This window comes from Alosa pseudoharengus, unplaced genomic scaffold (assembly GCF_046254945.1).
Source record: "Alosa pseudoharengus isolate Yale_2024_CS ecotype anadromous, Long Island Sound unplaced genomic scaffold, YU_APseudo_1.1 YU_APseudo_1.1_scf_8, whole genome shotgun sequence".
NCBI classification, from domain to species: domain Eukaryota; kingdom Metazoa; phylum Chordata; class Actinopteri; order Clupeiformes; family Clupeidae; genus Alosa; species Alosa pseudoharengus.
Genome location: NW_027468870.1, coordinates 38,615,133 through 38,642,148, shown reverse-complemented (window position 1 = coordinate 38,642,148; position 27,016 = coordinate 38,615,133). Strand labels below are relative to the sequence as shown.

General features: G+C 39.7%; 4 protein-coding genes across 5 annotated transcripts; 2 read left to right on the top strand and 2 right to left on the bottom strand.

Moving 5' to 3' along the window:
• Positions 1 to 696: 696 nt before the first annotated feature.
• Positions 697 to 8,031, bottom strand: lrwd1 (leucine-rich repeats and WD repeat domain containing 1). The gene is made up of 16 exons (XM_076274305.1): positions 7,954 to 8,031; positions 7,282 to 7,379; positions 6,897 to 7,131; positions 6,654 to 6,773; positions 6,381 to 6,527; positions 6,139 to 6,246; positions 5,716 to 6,048; positions 5,417 to 5,534; positions 5,147 to 5,253; positions 4,812 to 5,019; positions 4,215 to 4,287; positions 3,931 to 4,071; positions 3,587 to 3,690; positions 2,806 to 2,961; positions 1,760 to 1,869; positions 697 to 1,243 (listed from the first exon to the last, which is right to left on the bottom strand). Exons 2-16 carry the CDS (start codon positions 7,359 to 7,361, stop codon positions 1,094 to 1,096), a joined length of 2,190 nt encoding a protein of 729 aa, XP_076130420.1. The 5' UTR covers positions 7,362 to 7,379; positions 7,954 to 8,031; the 3' UTR covers positions 697 to 1,093.
• Positions 8,032 to 8,080: 49 nt separating this feature from the next.
• On the bottom strand, positions 8,081 to 9,995 carry alkbh4 (alkB homolog 4, lysine demthylase). Its single transcript, XM_076274306.1, has 3 exons — positions 9,832 to 9,995; positions 9,395 to 9,586; positions 8,081 to 9,271 (listed from the first exon to the last, which is right to left on the bottom strand). The coding sequence occupies exons 1-3, from the start codon at positions 9,973 to 9,975 to the stop codon at positions 8,759 to 8,761; spliced, it is 849 nt and encodes a 282-aa protein (XP_076130421.1). The 5' UTR covers positions 9,976 to 9,995; the 3' UTR covers positions 8,081 to 8,758.
• A 2,756-nt stretch (positions 9,996 to 12,751) lies between these two features.
• On the top strand, positions 12,752 to 18,257 carry ncf1 (neutrophil cytosolic factor 1). Of its 2 annotated transcripts, none has more exons than XM_076274784.1 (11): positions 12,752 to 12,878; positions 13,068 to 13,148; positions 13,260 to 13,335; positions 15,388 to 15,553; positions 15,767 to 15,825; positions 15,940 to 16,062; positions 16,580 to 16,687; positions 16,885 to 17,002; positions 17,131 to 17,244; positions 17,383 to 17,569; positions 17,696 to 17,796. In XM_076274784.1, exons 1-10 carry the CDS (start codon positions 12,807 to 12,809, stop codon positions 17,567 to 17,569), a joined length of 1,104 nt encoding a protein of 367 aa, XP_076130899.1. In that variant the 5' UTR covers positions 12,752 to 12,806; the 3' UTR covers positions 17,696 to 17,796. The 2 variants fall into 2 exon arrangements, with proteins under 2 accessions (XP_076130899.1, XP_076130898.1); XM_076274783.1 differs by having other exon boundaries at positions 12,753 to 12,878; positions 17,383 to 17,558; positions 17,696 to 18,257.
• A 3,983-nt stretch (positions 18,258 to 22,240) lies between these two features.
• Positions 22,241 to 26,865, top strand: rcc1l (RCC1 like). Its single transcript, XM_076274782.1, has 12 exons — positions 22,241 to 22,379; positions 22,795 to 23,088; positions 23,184 to 23,313; positions 23,436 to 23,564; positions 23,701 to 23,767; positions 23,906 to 23,957; positions 24,097 to 24,181; positions 24,604 to 24,785; positions 24,887 to 24,974; positions 25,447 to 25,620; positions 25,708 to 25,793; positions 26,075 to 26,865. Exons 2-12 carry the CDS (start codon positions 22,807 to 22,809, stop codon positions 26,150 to 26,152), a joined length of 1,353 nt encoding a protein of 450 aa, XP_076130897.1. The 5' UTR covers positions 22,241 to 22,379; positions 22,795 to 22,806; the 3' UTR covers positions 26,153 to 26,865.
• The last annotated feature ends 151 nt before the right edge of the window (positions 26,866 to 27,016 follow it).

The following is a 27,016-nucleotide window of genomic DNA, read 5'->3' as shown; positions in this document are numbered from 1 at the left end:
TGTATTTCAAATACAAAAGTATTTTTAGAATTTTGTAAAATGGCTTCTTATTTTGTATCAAAATGTTTTACAGGTGTGCATTTTTGTAGGCTACTTAAAAAATACTGCCATATATTTTTGGTAAAACCAATATTTTTGATCATGTGATGACATCATAAAAGTAGAAAACAATGAATGTAGCCTCCGACTGGTCCTGTCCTTATGATACATCTATGGTTATGGCTATGGATTTGGCAGACGCCTTTGTCCAAAGCGACACACAAATACAAAAACAATGTCCATTCAATGTCCATTCAATGTCCATTCAATCAATAATATAAAAACAATGACATGGTAAGACTACATTAAGGAGAATATCAATAATAAACAATAATGTCAAATTAATCAACAGCCAAATGGAAAAAAAAATGAACAGTATCAAAGGCTGCAGATAAATCTAGTAGAATTAATACTGATGACTGAGCAGAGGACTTAGCTACTCTCAATGCTTCAGTCCCAGACAGAAGAGCAGTTTCAGTAGAATGACCACTCTACATATTTCAAATACAAAATAGTATTTTGTAATTTGTATTTTATTCAGATGAAGAAAATGGTTTCGTATTTTGTATAAAATTTCGCAAAGCAAAAAAGTAAAGTGCTACATGTTTCATCTGTAGCAACAATAGAGGGATAAAGGTTGCAAAAATTAAATGATAGATTAAAATGATATGACATTTTTATTGGGTGTATCTGAGCAAATACACTCCTTAACACAATGTACAATGTGAGCTGCATTCAAACATTGTGCAGTTCTGTACATTCTCATTCTAACTGCTTTGCCGTTTATAAAAAAACGATATTCACAGAAATGCTGTATAATTATAACTGCTGCACCACACAGCATTAGTCAAGATCAATTTCTCCATGAATAGAGACCAATGTCTTTTTCCCCGAGTTCTTAAAAGTTGTTCATTTTTCATTTTAATTCTTTGTGGTCCAACTTCCCACTGAATGATGAAAAAAGCCTATGACACACGTGTGTGTGTGTGTGTGTGTGTGTGTGTGTGTGTGTGTAAGAGGATGTTATCAAGGCTGTATCAAGTCTTCCAATTTCTCAGGATACAACACTTTTCCACACCACCACCATGTTCCTGTCACTGAGAGCAACCAGGTAGCGCAGGTCCTGGCTCATTACAACCGAGTTAATTGAAGGGCCCTCCACCGCACCAAGTCCAGCTCTGACAGGCGATGGCCACTCAAGAACCTGCAACAAGAAAACAACAACAGTAGGTGGGTTTACATTGACAGTCTTTCTGTCATTCCGATTAAACTATGGCGACTGTTTACATTCTATTCCAATCAGGCGCTCTCAAAAGCTTTAGAAACTTTTTTCAGAATAGGCGTTGTTGCCTACTTTTCCTTGAGAGGATACAGCAGGCAATCTGATTGACCGTTTACATGGATGTTCAATCAGAAATAATTCTAATCGGATCAGGCATTTTTATTCCCGTTATATGAGCATTTCTATTCCGATTGAGCTGTTATCCGTTTCTAATTTGATTAAAAGTGTCCATGTAAACATGGATAGTGAGCCAGAAATGATGAGGGCTATTCCTTTTATGGTCACCCTCAGATATACCACTCTTTTTCCAGTGCCTTGTGTAGGCCAGTTATCGATGACTGTCAATGCAAAAAGGATTGCCTAATTTCTTTACTGTATAAAAATGACTTGCAGTCAACATCTGTAATGTGGGCAAGCTCATTTAAAGACAGACTGTACCTCTGTTGTGGGAATAGGTTTTCCACTCTTAAATTTGGCTTTCATCTCCTCTGTCAAGTGGTACGTCCATAGTCTTCCCTTCTCATCGCCGCACACTACAAAACCATGACCTGGAGAGGGTGAAAGTGAGTGAAATATACAACAAGAGAAACTTGACTACTCTGAAATGCAAAGCCTTAAAACTTCATGAGGACATACAGTGCTCCAGACAGAGCTTGCCAAACTAGTTCTACAGAGGCCATACATTAACCTTTAGCAATATTTGGAGGGTGCCACGGGGGGAGGGTGATGCATGGGACATACAGCTCTGGAAGAAATGAAGAGACTGCTGCACATTTTTCTGATGTCATCCTGCAGTTGCTGAGTGACTTTCGAATGAGTTGACGGTCATATTCAAAATTAAGAGACCACTGCAAATTTGAATATGAATGTCAACTCATTAGAATGACATCAGAAAATGTGGAGTGGTCTTCATTTTTTCCAGAGCTGTAGGTCTGCTTCCTACAAAAGTTGTCTGGTTCAAAGGACACATAGCTTTACTTTCGCATACCTTTAATTTATAATGTGGGTCTTTAGCTTCACCTATTGCTTATCTGAACTAAGTAAAATAAAGCACAAAAAATGTCCATACCATAATCCTAAAAAATATCATAATCCTAATCCTATAAGATTATAGCTATTGATATAGACAATAGAGATAAATAGGCAGAACCTTTTTTTCAGACAGCTCGTACAACCTGTTTAGCTCTAAACCGAACAGCATGTCCCAGCTGTTCCACAACGAAATATCGCCATCTATGGCTGGTTAAACTTCTGTGTACATGTGTGTACATTTTAATAGAGTTTCAATGTATATATTTTTTTTTTTCTTTTTAAATAAGAGTTAAAATTGTTTAAAACATAAAGGAATTGATAATAAAGGAGCAGAAATAAAGGAGCAGAATAATTAACTGCATAGTCGAATTAAAACAACAACAAAAAAACAACAACATCATCATCCTTCCAGAAAACACCACTACTCTTATAGGCCAAGAGAAGGGACTTACTGGGACAGGTGTTGAGTGATAGGTAGGGGACATCTGTGTTAGACCACTGCAGTTCTGCGAGGATCGCTGCGGACACTTTCTTTCTACCAGAGGACGAAGCCAGAGTTCTGCTCCAGCTCCAGAGATAGATGGAGCCTTGCATGTGGCTTTTGGAGGCTGGTTGAGCACAGGAAGAGAGTGTTAAAAAGGAACGCTGCTCTGATTTGGCATAAGCGCTGCACAGGGGATGGCCAATAAGCCCCCAGGGCAGAAGTAGCCCACTCCAGGATGCACATTTCAAATCAAGTGTTTGCATGATTTAAATTGATTTGATAATTTTATGTTTAGACAGCTCCCACTTCCGTTTGTATTATCATAACAAGAAAAGTCAATCATTACTACTAAAGTCAAAGCAATGAAAAGGGTAACATTGGTGCATTGGTGCACAGAATCAGCAGCAGGTCCTGGGCCACCTCAGATGACTGAACTCAGAGAAGGACATAAATAACTTTTTTAAACTAATGGTGCAAGCGACCAGGACCTGCTGCTCATTACCAAAGTCAACTTGTACAGTTTGATCACAAATAGCAAGAAAGAAGCATTTTACTGACAATAATGCATATTGTTTATATTTGTTATAATAATCACCTATTGTGTCGGGTGTTACTAAAATAAAGGCCAAATAGACAAATAATCATATTTACATAAGAATTACAGTAAATGTTTAGAATTATGACTTACTATGACCATTTCCTCTGAAGCCTTCATATGTGACATGGACATGAACTTTCAGTGAACTTACCCACAACATCATCTGACAGGAAACAGAAACCATCAATTGTACGGAAGTTGTTTGTTTTGTCCTTCTTCTCATAAACAGGAAATGTGATCTCCATCTGCATTGTCCTAAGGAAATGATACATAACAAGCCAGTTAGCAGTGCACAATTTTAGCATTCCAGTCTACAAGCTATACTATTTGAGTCAAAGCATGGAGTGAATATTTTCAGTCATCAGTCATTTTTTAACACTTCGCTACCAATAAGACCCTCAGCTTAAACATATATGGAGTATTATTACTGGTATATGAAGAAAAAAAATCATAATTTTATTGAATTTAGACATACCGTATAACTTATACCCTCACCTTTTTTGTACATTTGTATTGAGCTGAATGTTGAAGCACTGTAGACCGTCATCACAGGCTGCAACGAGATGTTTATCTGCAGAAGATGCAGGCAGGGCGAGGTGAAGTGGCGTGGAGGAGGCCTCTAGGACCAAGAGCTGACTGATACACACACACACACACACAAAGTCAACCTTAATTGCTTACAAACAATCATCTGTAATATGGTAGCATCAAAAGGAATGACGGACAACTGTAAGTATGGTGATTTAATTCTAAATGAACAATAACCATTCCCAGCTCACCTGACTTTAAAATTGTAATCAGAGTCTATGCCACCGATGTCCCACATAGAGATTTTGCCATCATATGCCCCAGCTGAAAGAAAAATTCAGGTGTTAAGTATAAGTATATATACTCTTTTGATCCCGTGAGGGAAATTCGGTCTCTGCATTTATCCCAATTTGTACCAATCCGTGAATTAGTGAAACACACTCAGCACACAGTGAACACACAGTGAGGTGAAGCACACATTAATCCCGACGCAGTGAGCTGCCTGCAACAACAGCGGCGCTCGGGGAGCAGTGAGGGGTTAGGCGCCTTGCTCAAGGGCACTTCAGCCGTGCCTACTGGTCGGGGTTCGAACCGGCAACCCTCCGGTTACAAGTCCAAAGCGCTAACCATTAGGCCACGGCTGCCCCCAAATTCATGTTCATGTTTATTTAGAGATTATGCAAATGCTTATTTAGTTTTTTGCATTACAATAGCAACAACCTAAGAACCTACAACACATAGTATCTGTTTGAAATACCCAGTTATAATTACAACTATGAATAGGTTAAATATGCACACACTTCCACAATACAATGTATTTTTTAATGGTGGCTCTCCTATACACTTACTGAAAAGGTAGCTACTCTGTTGGGGGCTGAAGCAGATGATAGAGATGGCTCGTCGGCTCGCTCGGAACTCTCCAAACGCCAAGTTGGCCCTCGGGTGAATTAGTTTCACCGCACCCCTTTTCCCGGCGGCAGCCAAAATGCTGCAGTGGCGTGGCATGCTATTCTTCAAAGACATCAGCAATGTTGACCACGCCAGAGAGAAGAACTCCTGGAGGATGCATGAAATACCACAGGGACAAAACTTCATGAAATGCTACAGATGCTGTGCAAGAGAGGCTGCAGATGCCACCTAGTGGCTGGGGAAAGGAAATGCAAACGGAATTTGGTGGTCAAACCTCGCCAGGGACTTTATATTTCTTCAGTACACTGCCCGTCTCACAGTCAATCACACACACAGACTCGCCTCCACAGGTGGCTACCGTGCTCTCCAGGTTACCGCCATCTAGAAATGTACGTGCAAACCACAAGTTATAGAATATAAATCGTACTTTGTACCCACCCCAACTCAAAAAAACAATCGAAGTATTTAGGAACTGAAGATGAAAACAAAGCCATTTCTACATGGAATTTTATGACCACTGTCTTTTGAGACTAGCCGCACTGACCACTCTTGTTTGCCGCAGGTTCGAAGGCACAGGCCCAGAGCTGGGTTTTGAAGTCGTTGTGGTCGTCCTGTTTGCTGTGGCACTGCAGGACGTGTAGGGGCTGCAGACACACCGGTTCCTAGAACAACAGAGAGTAAAGACCCCCATTAATGACCAATCAAAAGCCATCACTATGCAAATGCTGAGGAGACAGATACGTGTGAGCATAACAGAGACTACTATAATGTCAGACTGAGAGGTCGTCCTGGTTTCACTGTCCCTTTTCAAATGCAGGAAGGGAAATAACAAGCGATTGACACCTCAGAGATGGTTTTGATGGTTTCCTGAGGGGTGTCAGTCTCTATCTTAGAATGGGTTCTTGTCTGCCTCTTTTGTGGGGTGGTCGGTTTCACGCTCTCCTTCGCGCTACACCTCTGCTGCTTTGTTGGAGTGGCCAAGTTCCTCACAGTACTTTGGAGAGGACTGGCTGGGGCATTCTCAGCCTTCTGAGGGGTGTTCTGAAGCCGGCTGGATTTTCGGGGACTGTCCTTTGTGGGAGTTTGAGCAGACAATCTAACTCTCTTTGGGGTACATCGTATTTGGCTCTCAGCTTCAACATTTGTCATCTTTCTCTTAACTGGAGTGAGAATAACCTGTGAGAAAGCCAATGAGATAAAATACGTAGTCATTATTATGTTATAGTGTCAATCTGGACAGCCTAAGACAAATAATTCCTTTATTACCTTCTCCTTGGTATCATTGGGTCTGTTTTGAGTGTCCTTGTTGAGTTGGGTATCCTTAACGTTTGTTGGAATGAGTGAGTGGAAGTATTCTCTTGCAATCATCTCAACCTGGAGAGCATAAAATCCATAAATACACAATAAAGCAATTGATTGTGAACATAACTTCACATAATTTGCATAACATACACACATGTAATTCACCTACATCTGTTTGCTGCTAAGATCCCTTTAAAAACACCTACCCTCCATTTTGTGTAAAGACTCAAAGAGCTGGGGCCATATTTGACTCGAAAGCAGGCATCGTTGATAAAATTTTTCTCAACTTTGGCCAGACTCTCCGTGGTTGGTGGATTAGGAAGTTTAAAACTTCCCTCCCAGATTTCAACAACCTAGGGAAACGCAACAGACACATGTTAACTTAAAACATTTTTTTAAAGATTCCTTTAGGTAAAGAAATGTACACTTTGAGCAACAACACCGATACCAAATCCTGGATAAATTCTGCGTAGCCTTACTCTTTTCATTAGGATCCCGCTGGTGACATGCCGGATATGATTAGCCATTGGGCCGATGTCTTTTCCATTGAAAATTCTCAGCTTGGGCAGGAGGAATATGGCCTTATGCTGATCATTCAGCTAAAAAGTGAACATACAGAGATAGAGGATCGTCAAAACTAATACCATTACTGCACATTCTTGACCGCTTTGTGAATAACAGCTTGAGTATTACTACAACAACATTTAAAATATGATTCTTACAGTGAGGTACAAGTTGTCCTCAAGACTAAGCTCTTCCAATGCTGTTAAGGACTGAAGAGAGGCGATATCCTCCATGTCATTGTTGGAGCAGTCCAGAACTCGCAAGGAGGGGAGAGAGAGCCCCGCGGGCATCCCCAGCAACATGTTCCCAGAGAGGTCCAGCTTCTCCAAACTGGTGAGCCTCGACAGAAGATGCACTGGCAAATCTTTGTCTTTTAATCCAAGTCGCGACAGACTGAAAGAGACACCATCAACTCAATTTGTGCTCAATTTTAATCAATTTTAACTATGCCACAACTAAGTAAATAAACAAATCATTTGAGTAACAGGTAATATATTTTCAGAAATACAGAGCAGTCAAAAGCAAAATAAAGATGTTACTTACTTTAGGTTTTTTATCTGTTCAAGTTGTGTTGCTTTGGGAGTAGCTTTTTCTAGGAGAACTTTCTCTGTTACTTTTTCCATGGCTGGCAGCTGAATGACCTTACAGGACAGAAAGGTTTTTATTTGTTAATTGTGAATAAAAAGGGGTGTGACTCTTGACTGCCCACTTGAACTACAAGAAGACAATTGTTTTAAGGGGGATACTGTGCCATTAGGATGTCAAGCGACTGTGAGAGTTTCATGGTTAAGGCTTGCACAAGCAATAAAGATTTATGAAATCATATACAAATAACTACAGTGTAGATAAAGTTGTAGTCGAGTAAAGCACAATTAGAGTGGACTTTAAATGACTGAAACCAGCTTCACATTCACCAACCAAGTTACAATGACAGCCTTAACTGACGAATGTATTGACGAACTCTATACCGTTAACTAAAATCCTAGACTGTAGTCTATGACTAAAATAGGCTAAATGACTGGCCACGGAAGATCGTGACTCAAGTGATGATCCTCATAAACGTCGTTATCTAGCCGTAACTAACAACTAAAAGTTAAATTTAAATCTCCGTCATATTATCATACTATTAACATACGACAAAAGATGTAAACATCACCCGAACCGATTAATGAACCAGTTGATGATTATGTAAGTAAAAAAAAAAAACGTACTTACAATGTTGTTACCAGTACAATGCTGACTGCAGACAGAGCGAAATTTCCCGGGAAAACCGTGTAACCTTTGACCCCGGAAGTATATGATATTACCTTTTCGCCATTTTGAATGTGGCCAAACAAAAACATGAGAAAATAGATTGTTTTATTTAATTTATAAATGTTATATACTTGTACAAGTAGGTAGAATCGGTTTCATCATTGAAATCACATATGCTACTTTGGCCGGCATTGTCCATATTCCTATGGCACACTATGAAACTGATATAGGTCTAGTCTAACATAAGCCTTTCTTACAGGCAAATATGCAATATTTAAATTGGTATTGGTATTTATGTTGTAATATAATAACAATGTCCTCAACAATAATGAGTCCTTAATGCAGTAGCTGCTGTCATGGACAACAACAAATACAACAAAAACAGCTGCAAAAGCAATCTACAATTTTGATTGCTAAACTGTAGTGAGCTGAATTGTATCATGAACAGTACTGATACATTGAAGCAGTATTTACAAGTAGGCAAGAACCCATTTTGCACCATGCCACACTCCAGTGTACAAACCTAGCTCATCAATCAACACAGACACATTTCTATATTCTAGATGGGTATTTTTTAAATTATTATTATAAAACAAATCGAAAATTATACGACCAAGGTATTTAGCTTTGACTTAAAGTGCAAGAATTGTCAAACTGTGTGTGATTACGAAAGTAGCATATGCTGGCTATAACATGCTATTGTTGATTAACTTGATATTAGGCCTATGCCACAATCCTATCCAGAGTGAAATTCTATAATAAATTGTCACAGAGGAACACCATGGAAGCTGGAGGCAATGTTCAACAGTTGGGACCCCATCTCTGCTTGTTCTCCGCCTTCTAGAAACTCAGCAGAAAGCTCCCTGAATGTACTACACACTCTGCGACTGTGAATGTCCTTTCTATGGATTGCATGTTTCCATCGGTGTCTTGCCTCACTATACAACAAAACCAAGGACCTACGAGAGAGATGGACCTTCACTTCTTCTTGATCCAATTGTCCACATCCTCCATCCAGGCTCATTGTGAGAATGGTGTCTGAAAGTAAGTTGATCGTAACTAATCGCTCTCCCCATAACCAGCTGTCATCAAGATGAGGATCAATAGAAGACCCTCGCTGAGGATTGTAGTCCAGGTTACATTGCTCCACCGGATGAAAACCATTAAGCTGGGGCAATTGGTTCATTTGGGCCACTAGTTTTTGACTTATTGATGGCAGGCCACAGAAGCCTCCAACACGTATACGTCTCTTTTTGAAGTTAACTTTAGGGCCAAAATCCTGGGGAATAATTAGAAAGTTGAAACACAATTAAAGAATAGAACAGACAAGATAATGTTGGTTTAAGATAGCAAGTTGGTATGATGAGACTAGTACAGAATAATGCATAATTAGACCACCAACCTGTTTCCTTCTTCCTGATTGGGATTCTCTCCAAATATCTTCATCCATTTTAGACACCAGTTCCTTCTCCTCCTCCTCAGTGACAAAGTTTTCGCATAGAAATACTCCAGGGAAGGGAAATGATTCTTGAACCCCAGTCACACATCTTATGGCCAGTTCTGATAAAGGATTGTATGTAAATTCTTGTGATTCCTGAAGACGAGGAAAATAAACGTTACTGTCATAGAATGGACATTCACGAACCCCATTTACACATCTTATGGCCAGTTCTGATAAAGAATTGTGTGTAACTTCTTATGATTCCTGAAGACAAGGAAAGTAAACGTACTGTCATAGATAGAATGATGATTAACTAACTGGTTATTGTTAGCCTAACTTAGCCTACCAAAGTTCGCTTGTTATCAATGCATAATGTGAGTCAAGTAAAACAATGGTACCTTTGTAATTTCATTTGCAGTCAAGCCAATTTTGCCCGTTATTCTCTCACATGTTAGACATGTCCTTATGCCTTTACAACCACAAACAGGCATAATACTTCTGACTCCCTCTGAAGCCATTTGACGTTCCAGGAGTAGCAGCATAAGGTGGCAGCGAGAGTGCATTCAGCAACATTAAAACCTTCCTGATAGAAACAACTGTGTGTTGTCATTAGTTCCGTGCCTGATGATAGGCTAAAATACGCAGGCCTCAAATACAAAATAGTTGAAGTTGAAGAAAATTAGCTTCGCATTTTGTATGCTATCAAATTACTTTATAGGTGTGTATTTTTAGTTTAAAAATCTAAAATGTGCAAAACAATGAATGTAGCCTCTGACTGGTGCTGACTTTAATTTGCCCAGACTTGTTCAGAATATTGACATTCAGGAAGATGATCCAGTGCAAGATGAGTAATGTGTTATGTTGCTCACACAATCAATACACTCCCCCACTCACAGCTACATGGTTACTTGCTCACCCAAACTACATGGTTACTTGCTCACTCAAACTACATGGTTAGCCTACTTGCTCTCTCAAATTTAGGCCGTCCACACGAAACTGACGGGCATATTTTTGAAGTTTGCCTGTTTTTGGTAGAACCAGAGACGGTTATATTAAGGATCTTTGGTAGAACTTTGGAACAACTTTGACTGTGATGTATGTGCCCTCCAAAGATGATGATTCACAAGGCACCTTTCTGAGCTGTAGGCCATGTTCCTGGGTATTGTTGTTCCCTCTAATAGCCTATTTCTTTTCTTGAAAACTTTAATATGCAAATTAACATGATTATCCAATTGGAACACTATACCGGTTATTGCCCTGCAACACTGCTGAAAAGGTTGACCCATAACACCCAAAGAAACACAATGAAAATTAAATGAAATTCATATTTATGCCCCTTGGCATCAATACAACATTTAGTGCTTAGATGGTGCACAGTTAGTTAAAAATCAACCAAAAGGATCATGATCCTACCTGATGAACCGTGTTACACAGTGCAATATCAATCATGGGCATGCATTGATAAGGTCAGAGATTTCATTCTTCTTATGTTAGTTTGAAGCCGCTATTTTAAGGTAATAGAACTGCACTGGGTTATTAAGTTCGGTGGTTAGTTTGTACTTGACAAGCTCAGTTGTGACTTTTTGAGTACATCTCTGATATAGCATTTAGGCTATGAGATGTAACAGGCAGGAGATGTAACAGGCAGGTCAACATAGTTGATCTGTTGACAGTGGCATGTCTTGTAGCCAGAGAAAAGCTGTTGCTCTCAAACACTGTCCACTTAATCAACAGAGTCAGTGTACTGATGGAGGGGTAGATACAGTATATAGGCAGATATGGAAGGTTTGCAAAGTGATTTCATGCTGCCTTTAAAGAGTATGTTTAGCATTTTCAAAATATAAATCTACAGTATTTTATTACATGATGTGGTATGCTGTAGTTTTTTCAAAAGTGTTGTAGTATTTTGATACACTAGAATTATATTTTATTTTAAAATTAAAATAAAAGTTACTCAATGACATTGTCAAAACCTGTAAAACACAAGGCCCTTTTTCTCCAACATGAAAAACAACTTGTTTTTTTTTGACACACCGAGGGAGCAGTATAAACAAACAGGCCTAACTGGACATGTAAGGCTTTCATTGAAAAATTAAGCTGATAAAACTAAACAAAACATATAATTGTTTTGATGTGGTCAGGTTTAAAGACTCAAAGGTGAAGGCTGTGGAAGGGGTCATATTGGCTATCCTGATTCCCTTGTCCTCCCCAATAAAATGTCAAATCTAAATCAATCTAAGTCACATCACAAGAAGTTCACCCACAATATCAGAATCAGCTCTTTGCCTCAGGGTGAGACCACATGCTTTACACAAGACACATACATAATAAACATGTTGCCATCACAACATTAAAAAGGAAACATGGGATGTCCCTGTCATAGGTCCCAATAATGTCTTGCAACATCTGTTCAATATTTATATCATCGATCAAACATCATAGGCCTTGATAAAACGCTTCCCACATACTACATCCCAGCAAGAATCAAACAAAATACACAAACAGTATAATAATGAGATGTTGATAAGAAATAAGGTAATAACATTTTAAAAAGGGCCCCTACTGGAGTTTGAGGGAAGTTTGTGAATATGGGTGTGTCTTTATGCACATGCTATAAGTTCCCCTTCAGAATTTTTCTGGTTTTACTGCGGTCACATGGTGAAATCCTGGTGAAAGCCCATGAGACAGCTTATGGCTTAGGGCTTATGAACAAGCGAGAATAGAGGAAGTTCATTCACGGACATATTTTTTTGCAATGAACACAGACAGACTTTTGGGTTGCTGAAATAACTAAATGACTCATTTACTCATGAAATCTGAGAAAAAGCAACAGGGTTATCTAAGGGTTATCTAATGTGAACTGAGTGCTTTCTGTAATAAAAGTTGGGTGATTCGCAGTGATTTCAAAACAATATGGTTTATTGTGTCAAACAAATGATCATTTTCATCATTATCATCATTTCACCAATTTTCATTGATTCTCTATTGGTAAACTTCTGCAATGTTAAAATACTTACACAAAAAGGTAACTAATTCAAAACATTGGCTTTTCATTGCTAAGACATATTTATATATATATTTATAGTCATTGTCTGAATATAATGATTTACAATATGTAAACATTTTTAAAAAACTTGTAATCTACTACCACAAGAACTGAGCTCTGTTTATTGTCTGCGCTGCTGTAATTTTAGCGGAAAGTGATGTTATTTGTTTTGAGGAAGTTGTGGAGGATGAGAATAAGCAAGCTTTGCTTGTGGAGGCATGACGCTTTAAGGGCATGCCCTCATCGTACAAAACCTTTGTCACTTGAGTTCTTATACATCTTTTGAGTCTTTTGTGGCACCTCATCTCTTTTGGCAGCGGCTACAACATGGAGCAGCTCTACATACGCCATGTGGAACTTCTGGGCTTTGAGAAAAGATTTTTTCCCAGTCAGCACTATGTAAGTTCTTAACTAATGGCATGGATAATGATACATCAATGGATAAATTTAAACATCTTATCGTAATTTAAACCAAGTATAAATATATAGTTTTTTGGATGGACCACAGTTTATTAAAATGTTAATGTATAGTTTTTTTTACACTACAGCATTGACTTAATATTCTTATGCATTATGCATGTTATACAGGTATATATGATCTTAGTGAAGTGGAGTGATCAGTCAGAAAAACTGATCTATAGGAGATATCCAGAGATTCATGAATTTCATGTAAGTGCGGTAAAATGGATTATAAAATTCATAATTCTTTTCAGTAGCCTACATTTTAAAATACAAAACTGGAACAAAGCAAATGCTTACTGTTATTATCCTTTGTTTCAGAAAACTCTTAAAGAGATGTTTCCTATTGAAGCAGGTCAAATTGATGCAAAAGATCGGAAGATACCATCATTACCAGGTAATAACTTAATAAATCGGTAATGAAAAATGTGAAGAATATTAGGCTGCACATAAATCTTTCCACATATACCTTTAGAAAGATTGTTTTGCTGCCATATACTCAGTTACGTGATTCGTGACTCGATTACATGTTGAACAAAAACAGGAATTAAGTGAAGACATGCTGTAGTTCTGTTTTATCTAATAGGAAACACCTGTTGTCTGACTAGTACCTTACTCAGACCTAATGAAAGTGAAAAATCTTGTGTCTATTTCAACATAAGATTTTATTAACAATATTTCCAGTAGCCTAAATGCAGTTACCAGCACTTAAGTATTAGGCCTATTCAAGCGGTTGCATATAAATGCTCACCAAATGTTGAACAATAACATTAGAAAAATCCTATTGCAAATACTGGAAATGTTTACATATCTAGCACTTTCAGTTCCCTAAATGCATTCAAGGGATTCATTTGTAGGGATGTTGATATCAGAGTAGGAAAAGGGTAGTTTTTTATAAAACAAAACTTTCTTGGACTTTCGGTTTTGTGTAAAACCATTATGAAACCCCTGACGCAACTGTGACAAAAAGTGGCACCAGACATGAAAACGCAGACTAGCCTATAACCTCAATGCACATGTTGCCACATCTAAATCACGTGTTATTAACAAACCTTTGAAAACTTTTTTTTTTGGTCCCAACTCACAAATGTTGGGTCGGTTAGAGATAATGTTATCTACTGAATTAGATTCTCTTACTGTATGTATAGTCATCAAAATTCTATATTCCATCCTCCTACCATGAGCACCCTGTTGCTGCTCTGTTGCAGAGATAGATAGATAGATAGATAGATAGATAGATAGATAGATAGATAGACTTTATTGATCCCCAGGGGAAATTCAAGGAGATGGGCCTGATAAAAAAGGGTTCTCACTGATCATTGCATGGTCAGCCACATGAACTGACTCCATTATTTCATCAAAACAATTTCTTCACATTGCATCTAAAGATGTTATGTTATTCCTCATTCTAAGTCACTTTTGATAAAAGCATCTGCTAATTCAGTAAATGTAAATGTAAAGAACTGTCAATCTGTACACTGTCAAGACTGAGAAGATGTGTCTTGGAACAGTGCTGTGATAAAGAGCTCATCCACAGTTGATTCTCCTCATCTAGGTGGTAGAATGAATCATGAATCATGTTCTGTTTGCCGGTTCAGCAGTATTGGCTTGTAAATGGCCGCTCTCCCCCTCATGGTCCATATCTGACCCATTGCTATCACAAGCCCTTATAGAGGACAGTGTCATTTTGAAATATTTGTGGGCCTTTTGGCCTTATTTGCTAGCAAAATACGCTGTATAAATAAAACTGCCTAGCCTTGCCTTTATTAGGACAGTGAAAAGTGAAGCAAGTGAGTGGGAAATGCGGTATAGACATGGCAGCCGTTTTGTAACAGCTCACCCATCTTTGAAATGTTGTATAAGTAAGTATATATCAAAGATTCTAGAACAGAGCTCTGTTCTAGAATCTTTGGTATATATACTATTTTGATCCCGTGAGGGAAATTTGGTCTCTGCATTTATCCCAATCCGTGAATTAGTGAAACACACTCACACACACAGTGACCACACAGTGAGGTGAAGCACACACTAATCCCGGCGCAGTGAACTGCCTGCTACAACAGCAGCGCTCGGGGAGCAGTGAGGGGTTAGGTGCCTTGCTCAAAAGCACTTCAGCCATTCCCACTGGTCGGGGCTCAAACCGGCAACCCTCCGGTTACAGGTCCAGAGTGCTAACCAGTGGGCCACGGCTGCCCCCGTTGAGGGACAACTGCGATGTTACATGCCTTATATGGCCTGTCACCTCGATGCAACACACTCACAACTTGGAGAACTTTTAACCTTCTGACTCACTGAGAGTTTTGATGCAGTCAGACATGCATTGATACATCTCAGTAATACAGTATATTTTGATACGCATAACCCTGCAAGCGTGTTACTGTTCACTGTTTGTGATTTAATGCCTGAATACATCTTATATTTCTTTTCAAATTTTGTCTTCTGTATTCAGCACCAAAGTGGTTGGACAACTATAAGAACACAGAAACCAGACAGGGCACCTTGACTGAGTACTGCACCGCTCTCATCCACCTCGAAGCGAAGATCTCACAGTGTAAGATGGTTCGAGATTTCTTCAGAGTCCGACCCGAGGATGAGACTCCCCCTGCGCCACACCCGTGTGTACATTTCTCTGTTTATTGGAGATTAGAGTCTTTTAACTAATGCCCCCCCCCCATTCAAGCTTTACTCAAAAGACTACAATCTTTCAAGAATCTTTCCCAAATCTTGTCAAAGTCTTCTGGTGTAAGGATGGCTTTAGTTATCCATGGATGCATACTACAGCAGGACTCTCCTCTGTGGATCCTGACATGTTCATTTCTTTTATTCAGGTTCAAAAGAAACGAAACCTATGTAATGTCAAAAGGTCGCCCTAGAAGCAACACCTCTGGTATGATCTCTTTTTTTATGTCATTTTGACTGTTCAAAGATGTTTTGTAACAGCTTTTTCCAGCATCCACTGCTATGGTGACATCTAAACTGTTTACTTATATCCTCTATTTAGAAATTACTGGTCCAATCATGCTTGACAGCTACCGGGTGATTGCAGACTACAGCAAAAGTTCCAAATACGAACTCAACCTGAAGGCAGGAGACTTGGTGGAGATAGTGGAGAAATGTCCTAATGGTACATGTTTTTTTTCTTCTGCAAACTTGTCAGAGCTCTTCATGCCCTAAAATACAACACATATTTATCTTGGATTAACGGACTAGTCAAGTTAAAGCTGCAGTTGGCAAGATATTTTTGATCATATTCACTGAAACCGACACTATGCTCCGACAGAACAACATAAATCAGTCGGTTTTAGAAAAAAACCCGCACTTCTACCTCCACCTAGAGCCTGTTATTTGTTTTGCAAAAATCCACAGCTCCCGGTTCTTCTGGTCCAATCAGAGCAGGGCTGTGTGAGATCTGACTGTCAATCACAGTCTGGTGTGCACTGAAAAGCACAAACTCGATGAGAGGGTGCTCGGTGGTAGTGGGGGAGGGGCATGAGATTTGTAAACATTCAAAATTTTGGCTAAGTCCCCTCAATCTGTCAGACTTGCCAACTGCAGCTTTAAGCATACATTAAAATAATGTTTATGAAATTAACCATGACACAAGAACTCTGTCCCGTCTTATACTCTTTTGCTTTGTGTAGGTTGGTGGTTCTGCCATTGTGAGGCCCAGCGTGGCTGGATACCAGCCTCCTATCTGGAGCCCCTCGATGGCCCAGATGAGTCTGAGGAGCCAGAGCCTAACTATGCAGGTGTGTTTAAAACTCAGAACACATAGAACTTAGACTTAGAACATAGACCATGAGCTGGATTCCCATACATGATTAAGCCTATTCCTAAGATTAAAAAATATTCAATGAAAATCTAGGACTAGGCTTATGTGTTGGAAACCGACACATTATATGTTTTACTCATAGTGACACTGATTCTGAATACATCTGACCCACAGGAGAGCTTTACATAACCACCAAAGCCTACAAAGCAGTAGAGAAGGATGAGGTCACTCTTGAGTCTGGAGAGATCATTGAAGTCATCCACAAACTCCTAGATGGGTGGTGGGTGGTCAGGTAAGAAATATCTCTGCATCTTAATAAAATTATCACTCTCCCAGAGAACATTTTGTCAACAGAAAACAGTACATTATTAATGTGCAGCGATGTGGAAACTCATTCAGTTTCACCCTGTTCACTTGCAGGAAGGGGGTGGAAACAGGATATTACCCATCTATGTTCTTACATAAGACAGAGGAGGGAAAAGAAACTGATGCCGAAAAAAGCGTTGTTCAGCGGAAGACGCCACCACCCAGGAGGTAGCTAAGGGCCAACCTCTCTTCTCATTCATTTGACTCCACTGTGCCTAGCAGACTGTTTCTTATTCACATCGTTTGTACTCTTCAACACATATATACACAATACTGATTCATGTAATCATATGACTTTGTCTGCAGAACAACCATTCGCAACATTAACAGCATTCATGCACAAGGACGGCAAAAAATCAGCCAAGACGCTTACCGCAAGAATAGTCGTCGTTACATACAGCAGCGCAGGAGCAACTCCCCTCAGCTTCGCAGACACAGGAGCTCCACAAAGTCCCCTCTGCTGGAGAGAAAGCCCCAGAAAGGTATGTTCTAGGTATGTTTGCCCCTACGTATATATAACCTACTTATGGCTGAATTACAGCTGTGACGATATCCTTTACCAAGACCACTCCCACTCAGTCAGGTAATATCATAATTATGAGTCTGGCCATTTTTACAGATAACATCGCCACACTGAGACCACAGGGCGATTATGACCACAAGACGCCAATCGTCCCCCCGCGGCCCAGCGCAGAACTCATCATGGAGCGATGTACTGAGAACACACGCAAGAAGATCAGCATCCGCACTGCTCGCTGAGCTGCATCTGGCACCCTCATTGCACATCCTGTGTCACCCTATGTATACTCAACACAGAGCTGCCCTCATTGTATAACAGTGTATTGAACTTTCATAGAGAGAGAGAATATTAGTGCTCAATAGAAAGCTGTCCTCCTTGTAACAGTGTTGAACTTTTCTAGAAAGGGAGAGAATATTCGTGCTCAATAGAGAGCTGTCCTCTTTGTAACAGTGTTGAACTTTTCTAGAAAGGGAGAGAATATTCGTGCTCAATAGAAAGCTGTCCTCCTTGTAGCAGTGGATTGAACTTTCATAGAAAGGGAGAGATATTAGTAGCCTACAAGTAGCCTATGTTCAGATATTCCCTTTGTCTATTGTCTAACTTCTGAGAGCTTGTTATCTGCCTAAAAAAAAAAAAAAAAAAAAAAAAATATATATATATATATATATATATATATATATATATATATATATATATATATATATATATATTGTGCTGGTTGGTTTTCTGTACCTTGATAAGCTATTTACGATGCTTGAAATAAATTTCCACTTTATTGTTGTCAAATTACAATGTATGGATTGACCAAGTCATTTACTTTGAACATGACAAAAATAGTTGATACAAATGTTCTCCACACACACATAGATAGGCTAGTGACAAATGGTCAGAAAGGGCTTTAGTTTTTGAGATACCCCTACCGGAGGTAGAACTAAACCCAACAATGTTTTTCCTCATCTCTAAGGTCTCCCATATATGAAATGGATTCTTGGCTAAAAATATTTTACTGCTAAGATTGTTAAATTAACAGATATTGTTATACACCCCCAAACCAAAAAAGGACTAAAATATAGCCTGTCCGTATTGGAGTTAAGGCATATAAATGAGTGCAGATCAATCACACAAGCTCTGAGAGCTTTGAAACTTGGCATGTTCATAGTCAGAAAGTTGCTTTACCTACTAGAAAAGACTGGATGTGAATATCTTGATGTATGGAATGAATAGAGACATGTAAACATACACCTAAAATAAGCAGACATGCAAAAAATGAATATCTATGCCGAACATTTTCATTTACTTTGTAGCTGCTTTACCAGAGCTTTATCATAGAAACACTCAATCTGTCACTCAATGTATGAGGTGTCCAAAATGAAAGAAAACGGAACACTGGCAAAATACAGTCTCAAGTCCAAATCACATTATCAGTGGTGAGAAGAATGTTGACAAATTCATTGTTACTGCAAGGTAAGTGCTGCTCTATATTTACATTTAATAATGATACATTTCATAAATTCATAAATTCAATTCATTTCATTCGTATTAAACAATTCATATGAAACACAGATCCAACTGAATCAGGTTAACATTGGGATGGAACACCTTTATTAAAATATTTATATTCACTTGAATTTTGTTTTGGTCAAGTCATTACTGAATAATGGAAAATAATATTGTTAGCTTTTGTCTGTCCAGACCAGCAGTGGACACAGTGGCCTACACTGCTTACTTTACCCCTAAGTAGCTAAACAGTTAGTTGTAGAAACTACTTTCCCTAGCTAAGAAAGTACTTAGCCCTCTGACCAATGTTGCACGTGTAATTCAACTTGATCTGCATTTCAAGGCCTTGCTCAAGGGCACCGTGGATGTGGGCATGGGAGAGCAGTGCTCAACCACTTCCCCCGCCTTTTTTCCCTTCTAGGTTGGGGATCGAACCGGTAACTCTTCGGTTAGCCCGAACCCCTAACCAGTAGGCCACGGCTTTCCCCAGTACCAGAGACAAGGTCCTTCGGGCAGCTTCTGAATGTACATTCAAATTCTTTCATGCCCATGATCTCTTTGCATATGATGGCAAATAGCATAAAATGTGCCTTGCACACTACATCTCTAAACAAAATATAACAGCAGCCATAGAAAAGAATCAAAAAAGCAGACCAATGTCTATAACAAAGCCTTTATTAAGCTCACTGAAGACATTGATAAAACAGTATTGTCCAAAGATATAAAAGTGAGGACTCAATTCTTTCACTGATAGCTATGACAACATACTAAAGACCATTGCTGAGCAAGAAGGTGTGTCCATAGTTCAACACAAGAAATATAGATCCTGGAAACTAAAGGAAAAGCTGATACAGCATTACAAAGACAGGCTTGCATTTGTTCTACGTCCTAGACAATCAGATCTGATCTGCTCAGATAGTATGACCATATTGTGCACTGAGGAAAGCTGCTAAACTCACAGAAATAACAGTAGACTGAGACTACACTTCCACAGACAAGTCAGAGTCTTTCTGAAATCCAAATATTACACAGGGCTGCAGACATATTGAGGAAAAGCATGGATCAGGTAGAGCATGACAGTGAGTAACATGTCAGCAGTTACTCCATTATGTTTCCAATGCAGCAAGTATGTACCCAACATCCTGTATGACTTTGTGAACTGTTGTGTTGATTAACATGCCCACAGAAATTACCTAACATGTGATGATGACCCAGCTTCAAAGGAGAATCTGTGTGTCATCGCAATTTGTCATGATCTCATTGAACAGAGCTGTCACATCCATACGCCAATCACACTGGGACTTCCCATTTTGATACATCATAAGTTTGGTAGTAAGGCAGTCATCAATGAGCTCAGTGCAATGGGACACTGTGTTTCCTATACAGATGTTAGGCACTTCTCACATCTTTTGCAGCAGACCAGATATCAAGGACAGAGGGTGGTGTGTACATCCCAACTGGCCCCACTGGAGTTGCTGAACATGGAATTTGTGATGCAGCCATCAGCAACTTTGACCAAAATGAAGACACCCTGCAACTCAAGTGAGAACAGTTGGGATGTAGACACCGTCCTTGATCTATATTTCTTGTGTTGACACACCTTCATGCTCAGCAATGGTCTTTAGTATGTTCTCATAGCTATCAGTCAAAGAGTTGAGAGTTGAGAGTCCTCACTTTCTTTGGACAATACTGTTTTATCAATGTCTTCAGTGAGCTTAATAAAGGCTTTGTTATAGACATTGGTCTGCTTCTTTATTCTTTTCTATGGCTTCTGCTATATTTCATTTAGAGATGTAGTGTGCAAGGCATTTTATGGTATTTGGTATCATGCAAAGAGATCTGGGCATGAAACAATTTGAAGATCTACATCTTCATCAAGCCTTTCAGAAGCTGCCCGATGGACCTTGTCTCTGGTACTTGCGACTGTTCCAGTTGAAATTGCTGTCAGAGGTTCTGGTTTAGAGCTGGCCTTCCCACAGATGAAACAATCTCTCTGTATTGGAAATGATGTTGTATCAGCCCTACTCAGCCTTCTTGGTGCAGATGTGCTCTCACTCTCAACATTTGCAACTTGCTGCTGCTCACTGATTTTTGTCTTACTGCAGTAGTTCGCTATACATGATACATGATATGAAACTTTGATTTTGGAGGAAATTAAGCAGTGTAGGCTCTAATGTCCACTGCTGGTCTGGACAGACAAAAGCTAACAATATTATTTTATTATTATATTTATTCAGTAATGACTTGACCAAAACAAAATGCAAGTGAATGTAAATATTTTAATAAAGGTGTTATGTAAATGGAAATATAGAGCAGCACTACCTTGCAGTAACAATGAATTTGTCAACATTCTTCTCACCACTGATAATGTGATTTGGACTTGAGACTGTATTTTGCCAGTGTTTCATTTTGGACACCTCATACATTGAGTGACAGAACACCCTAACTTGTCATACTATATGTACATATTTGGTATTGTTGGATTCAGTACAACCCCACCTTTCCAACAAGCCATCATATGTGTTTCTATGATAATCCCTGGTAAAGCAGCTAAAGTAAATGAAAACATTCTGCATAGATATTCATTTTTTGCATGTCCGCTTATTTTAGGTGTATGTTTACATGTCTCTATTCATTCCATACATCAAGATATTCACATCCAGTCTTTTCCAGTAGGTAAAGCAACTTCCTGACTATACACATGCCAAGTTTCAAAGTTCTCAGAGCTTGTGTGATTGATCTGCACTAGTTTATATGCCATAACTCCCATATGGACAGGCTATATTTGAGTCCTTTTTTGGTTTTGCAGGTGTATAACAATATCTGTTAATTTAACAATCTTAGCAGTAAAATATTTTTAGCCAAGAATCCATTCCATATATGGGAGACCTTAGAGATAAAGAAAAACATTCTTGGGTTTAGTTCTACCTCCGGTAGGGGTATCTCAAAAATGTGGGGCCATTGTCACTAGCCTAAGACACTATTCTGACTTCACAACTTTGATTGTTAACCTATATTAAATTCAACTGGTGTCCTGTTTTCATCTCTGTGGCCTGAGTGGGCTACACAAGGTCTATGATGCCCCCTAGAGGCAACAAAAATTGGTCTCTTTCAGAAAGGTCAGAATTCAAATTGTCACGAGGACACTGTCATGGCAGCCTCCATGATGAACAGGGCACAGAGATGTTTACATCTGGTGATATATCACAAGATTGAAATGTAGTTGTATTTACGTAGACACCGTTGTGTTCTGGACTTTCTCTGAGAGCATATTTCACTGCAAATCGTGAGTAGTCTAACATTACTTGTTGGATGAGATTAACCTAACTGTAGCCGTTCGTCTCAGCTGTGTTAGCTCGCTGGCTAACTTCCAGTGACAACTGCAGTGAGCACCCTGTATGCCATCCAGTGATTTCATTCAAATCATTTTACATACGTGTTTCTGTTTTTAAGCCTTGTGATTAATACTGACTGACGGTCGTAAGTTGCTTGCCTGAAACACTAAGAATGGGTCTCAGTGTCGCATCTCGCTTGCTAGAGGCAGTCTGTCACCTTATGATATCAAAGTCCTTTTTAAGTCTGCGTAAAGTATTGATGCAAAACTGAATTTGAAGAAACCCTCTAATAATGTGAATGTACTGCAACATAACTCCTATGATTAAGTCTATGCTCTGATTCCTTTCATTTTCTTCATTCTGCAGGACTTTGAGGCGATGGCTCTGGTCTGCATTCGTGTGTTTGTTCGCCAGAGGTTTCCTCTGAACTGCCGAGGTTACTCAAAACCTAGCAGTGTGCCAAAGAGAAGGGAGACGAACATCGACAAACCAGTTTTCCAGTACGTCGGCCAAAACAGAAAGCCCAATGATAAAGTGTTTGTTTGGGGATTCAGTTACACGGGAGCTCTGGGTATCCCTAGTTTTGTGGTCCCAGACAGTGGTAGGAAAAGACCTCGGAAATATCAGCTGACACCTTACCGTTTAGATACAGCAGAGAAGGTAGGCTATGCCATCTTTCTCTTAACAAGACCATGCTATAGTGACTAAACTTGTTTGTTTGTTAGTTATTGACAAATGTGTACTTGTATGGGCAGATATCCTCAGCAGCATGTGGGTATGGCTTCACTTTGTTGGCGTCCTCCACGCCAGATGTCATAAAACTGTGGGGAATGGGGCTGAATAAAGACTCTCAACTAGGATATCAGCGTACACAACATGACAAACGTAAGAACAACATTCTTATGCACTAACATTCTCATGCATTTCTGAAAGAAGAAAAAAAACATTCTAAATTATGACTAAGGGTTGGACCCGTCTGTTGTCCTTGCTCCTGTAATACTTCACAGATAAGAGCTATGACTACGTGCTAGAGCCTGCACCTGTAGCTCTGCCGCTAGCCAAGCCTCAAGAGACGCGGGTGGTCCAAGTGTCCTGTGGCCGTGCGCACTCTTTGGTACTCACAGATTCAGAGGGAGGTGAGGAATGAGATTGTGCCAGTGAAGACACATTTGTCATTTGAGGTGTTGACAGCTGGATTTATAGGCTTCTTTTTCAGTCATCCTTTTCTCTGGGGCCCTTCCTTCCTTATTGATTATTTTTTTACCATTGTAGTGTTCAGCATGGGAAATAATGCATATGGACAGTGTGGAAGGAAGATTGTTGAAGATGAAGTCTATAGGTAAAATCTCTACCATATATTAATATACTGAGATTGAATTACAAATGCAAATGGTTGTCTTATCTATCCACTCATGTTTGGTCTATCTACTCTTGTATGGCTCACAGCTCTAACTCTCTTGGACACTCTTTCTTACAGTGGGAGTCACACAGTACACAATATTGAGGGCTTTGACAGCAAAATCATTCAGGTCAGTCCTGTCTTGGCTGTTGTCTGTACTCAATGCTGTTTTGTGGTCCTCTTTTGCATTTAAATGAGTCCATGTCTGTATGTATTTCTTGAATTTCCCCTGGGGATCAATAAAGTATCTATCTATCTATGTTGTTTAGGTAGCCTGTGGACAGGACCACAGCCTTTTCCTATCAGAGACAGGAACAGTATATGCCTGTGGATGGGGAGCTGACGGACAGACAGGTAGCTTCTACAGCTGAATAAACACACACACATACTTTTGCCAAGGATTTTATTACACTCTTCCTTCACTAAACAGTAGTGTAACGGTACACAAAAACCATGGTTCGGTGTATACCTCGGTACAATAAGCCTAAAATACTCTGACAATATTGCTGATACGGAATGGGAATGGTATTTTGAAAAGGTTTTTTGATGTCAATTAACTAAACTATATGAGATATGGTCCACCACTTAATATGTTTGTGTGGGAACTCCAATTTGAAACATGCTCCACAAGCATAAAAGCCTGCTGTTGATTACTGAAGACTGCATTTGGTACATTCGGTACACATCCGTATTGAACCTAACGTCTTGTACCTAAACGGTTCGGTACGAATACGTGTACCTTTACACCCCTACTAAACAGAGATTCTTGTCATCAGGTCTGGGTCACTACGACAAAGCCTCTTGTCCTGTCATGGTGACGGGAGACCTGGCGGGGGTGAAGGTCCAGCAGGTGGCCTCTTATGGAGATTGCAGCCTTGCCGTGTCCACAAATGGCCAGCTCTTCGGTTGGGGGAACTCTGAATACCTACAGCTGGCCTCTGTCACGGAGAGCACTCAGGTGAGGCCTAATGCTGGACTTGATTGTGAAGGTACCGATAAACAACAACTTGGTCTTATCAGAAGCTTATATGTGTGTGTGGGGGTTGTTTATACTCCCAGATAAGCTCTCCAAGGCTGCTTTCTCTGGAGGGGGTCGGCAGGGTGCAGCAGGCCGCGTGTGGTGGGACCCAAGTGGCCGTACTAAATGGTAAGGGTCTGTTTGCTCTCTTTTGTCATGGTGCACAAAAGCCTTTCTTTACTCAGTGTTTACACGACAAACCAAGTGGTAAACAAACACACCAGGACCATTTCAATAGCACAACTCCAAAAGTGTGTGTATCATGCTTAAAAACCAACATTTCTAAAGGGGTGCCAATACTTTTGTCAGTGACTGCATGTGTATTTAAACTGTGCTGTGTGGTCTCACAGACAGGACCAATAAGGTGTTTATCTTACTGACCTTATAGACCCACAGGGGATTCCAAGTACATGGTATATTGACAAACTTGGGCCCTTAACATTTCTTCCTTCTACTAGGAAATCTGAGTTAATGTAGCCAGGTTTATCACTAAACCATGTTCTTGGAATACGCCCCTGGGCAGAGACTATAGCGTTCAGGACCCTTATTGTGTTCTACAACTAGCAGTCAAGGGCCACAAATATGGGTTTTGTTATTGCAGATGAAGGCGAGGTGTTTGTATGGGGGTTTGGGATTCTTGGAAAGGGTCCTAATCTCTCAGAGTCCTCAACCCCTGAGAAGCTTCCGCCAACTCTCTTTGGCCAATCAGAGTTTAATCCTGATGTCAAGGTCACACGCGTCCATTGCGGATTGAATCATTTTGCTGCAATCACAAGTATGTTCCTTTACACAATTATTTTGATGCTTATTTGTGATGGCTTTACGTCCAGAGTGAGTTATGTGTATTGTTCTATTTATGCAGGCCACGGTGAGCTTTTTGTATGGGGAAAGAATGTCAGAGGATGCTTGGGTATTGGAAGGCCAGACGATCAGTATTTTCCATGGCGGGTAAGTTCAGGGCAAAGTACAAGTATAAAGGAGCCGTTTGCCTGTTTGGTATCAAAGGCATTACAGGTTCACTGCCTTTACAATATTGATCCAATTTCTGGTGCTGTGATTAAAACTAGCCCTGGTTAACCAAATTCATAGCAATATTGAGGAACATTGTATTTGTACTGTTTCAACTGAGTTATTGCTGGTTGAGAGATGTTCTGACAAAATCTGCTTGGAGTGTAATTTGTGAACTATGAACATATTGATGAAATTAATTGTATATCGTTGCCCTTCAGGTGACTGTACCAGGACACGTGGTGGACGTGGCATGTGGTGTAGATCACATGGTGGCCATGGTCAAATCTCTGATCTAAGTGAGGAGACATGGAGCGCTCTCTACGGTGATCAGTCTTGTTTTCTTAACCCCCTGGCTTTCTTGGCAGCTTCTGTTCACTGTGGCCGTCTGGAATCTGGCTGGACAGAACGACATCCCACCCAACATGGCTTCCATATTATATATCCGTCCTTCTGAAGCATGCAGAGCACAAGTCAGCACTGCAGCATGTTGGATACGCCTTGTTTCAAAAACTTACTGTGTAGTGTGATCATGGATCCACTATCAGAACACTTAATAAGAACTGTTAACCTAGAAGAAGGTTTTTATTTTTGCACAGACAATAACTATTTTCCCCAAGGCAAGTTGGTTGGGCAGCTCAACAAATGATTGTCATGTGAACATATGTCAAATTATATAATGTGTACAACATGTCAGTGTTTTAGAATGTCTCCTTTAAATCTCAGTGTTCAGTGATTACATTTTTTTTTTATCTATGCATATTGTACAAAGTTTGTGTTTATCATCTTTGAGGCAAGTAAGATAATGAACAACCATATTTCTAGTCATGTCTGTCCTGCTACTGAAAAGCCATAACGTAAGTGTCACTACTTGAATGAGCTGTGGATTTGGTACAGTAGAGGTCTGTGGTGAGATAGATACCCATATCTATGTCTTCTACTTCCCATCTATCTCCAGTTGAGGCATAAAATGTCTTTCTGTTGTATTAAACATATAAATCGCAAAGCCCTTCAGAAAAGAGTTCATGCTTTATTTGTACCAAAGTCTATTTGCAGACCAAAGTCCGATTGTTTTATGTCCATAAAGCAAGATACATTCTTTCTGAAAAAAAGGGAACATATCAGTGGCAAATGAGAATGTTAGGCTACCGAAACTGAAGTAC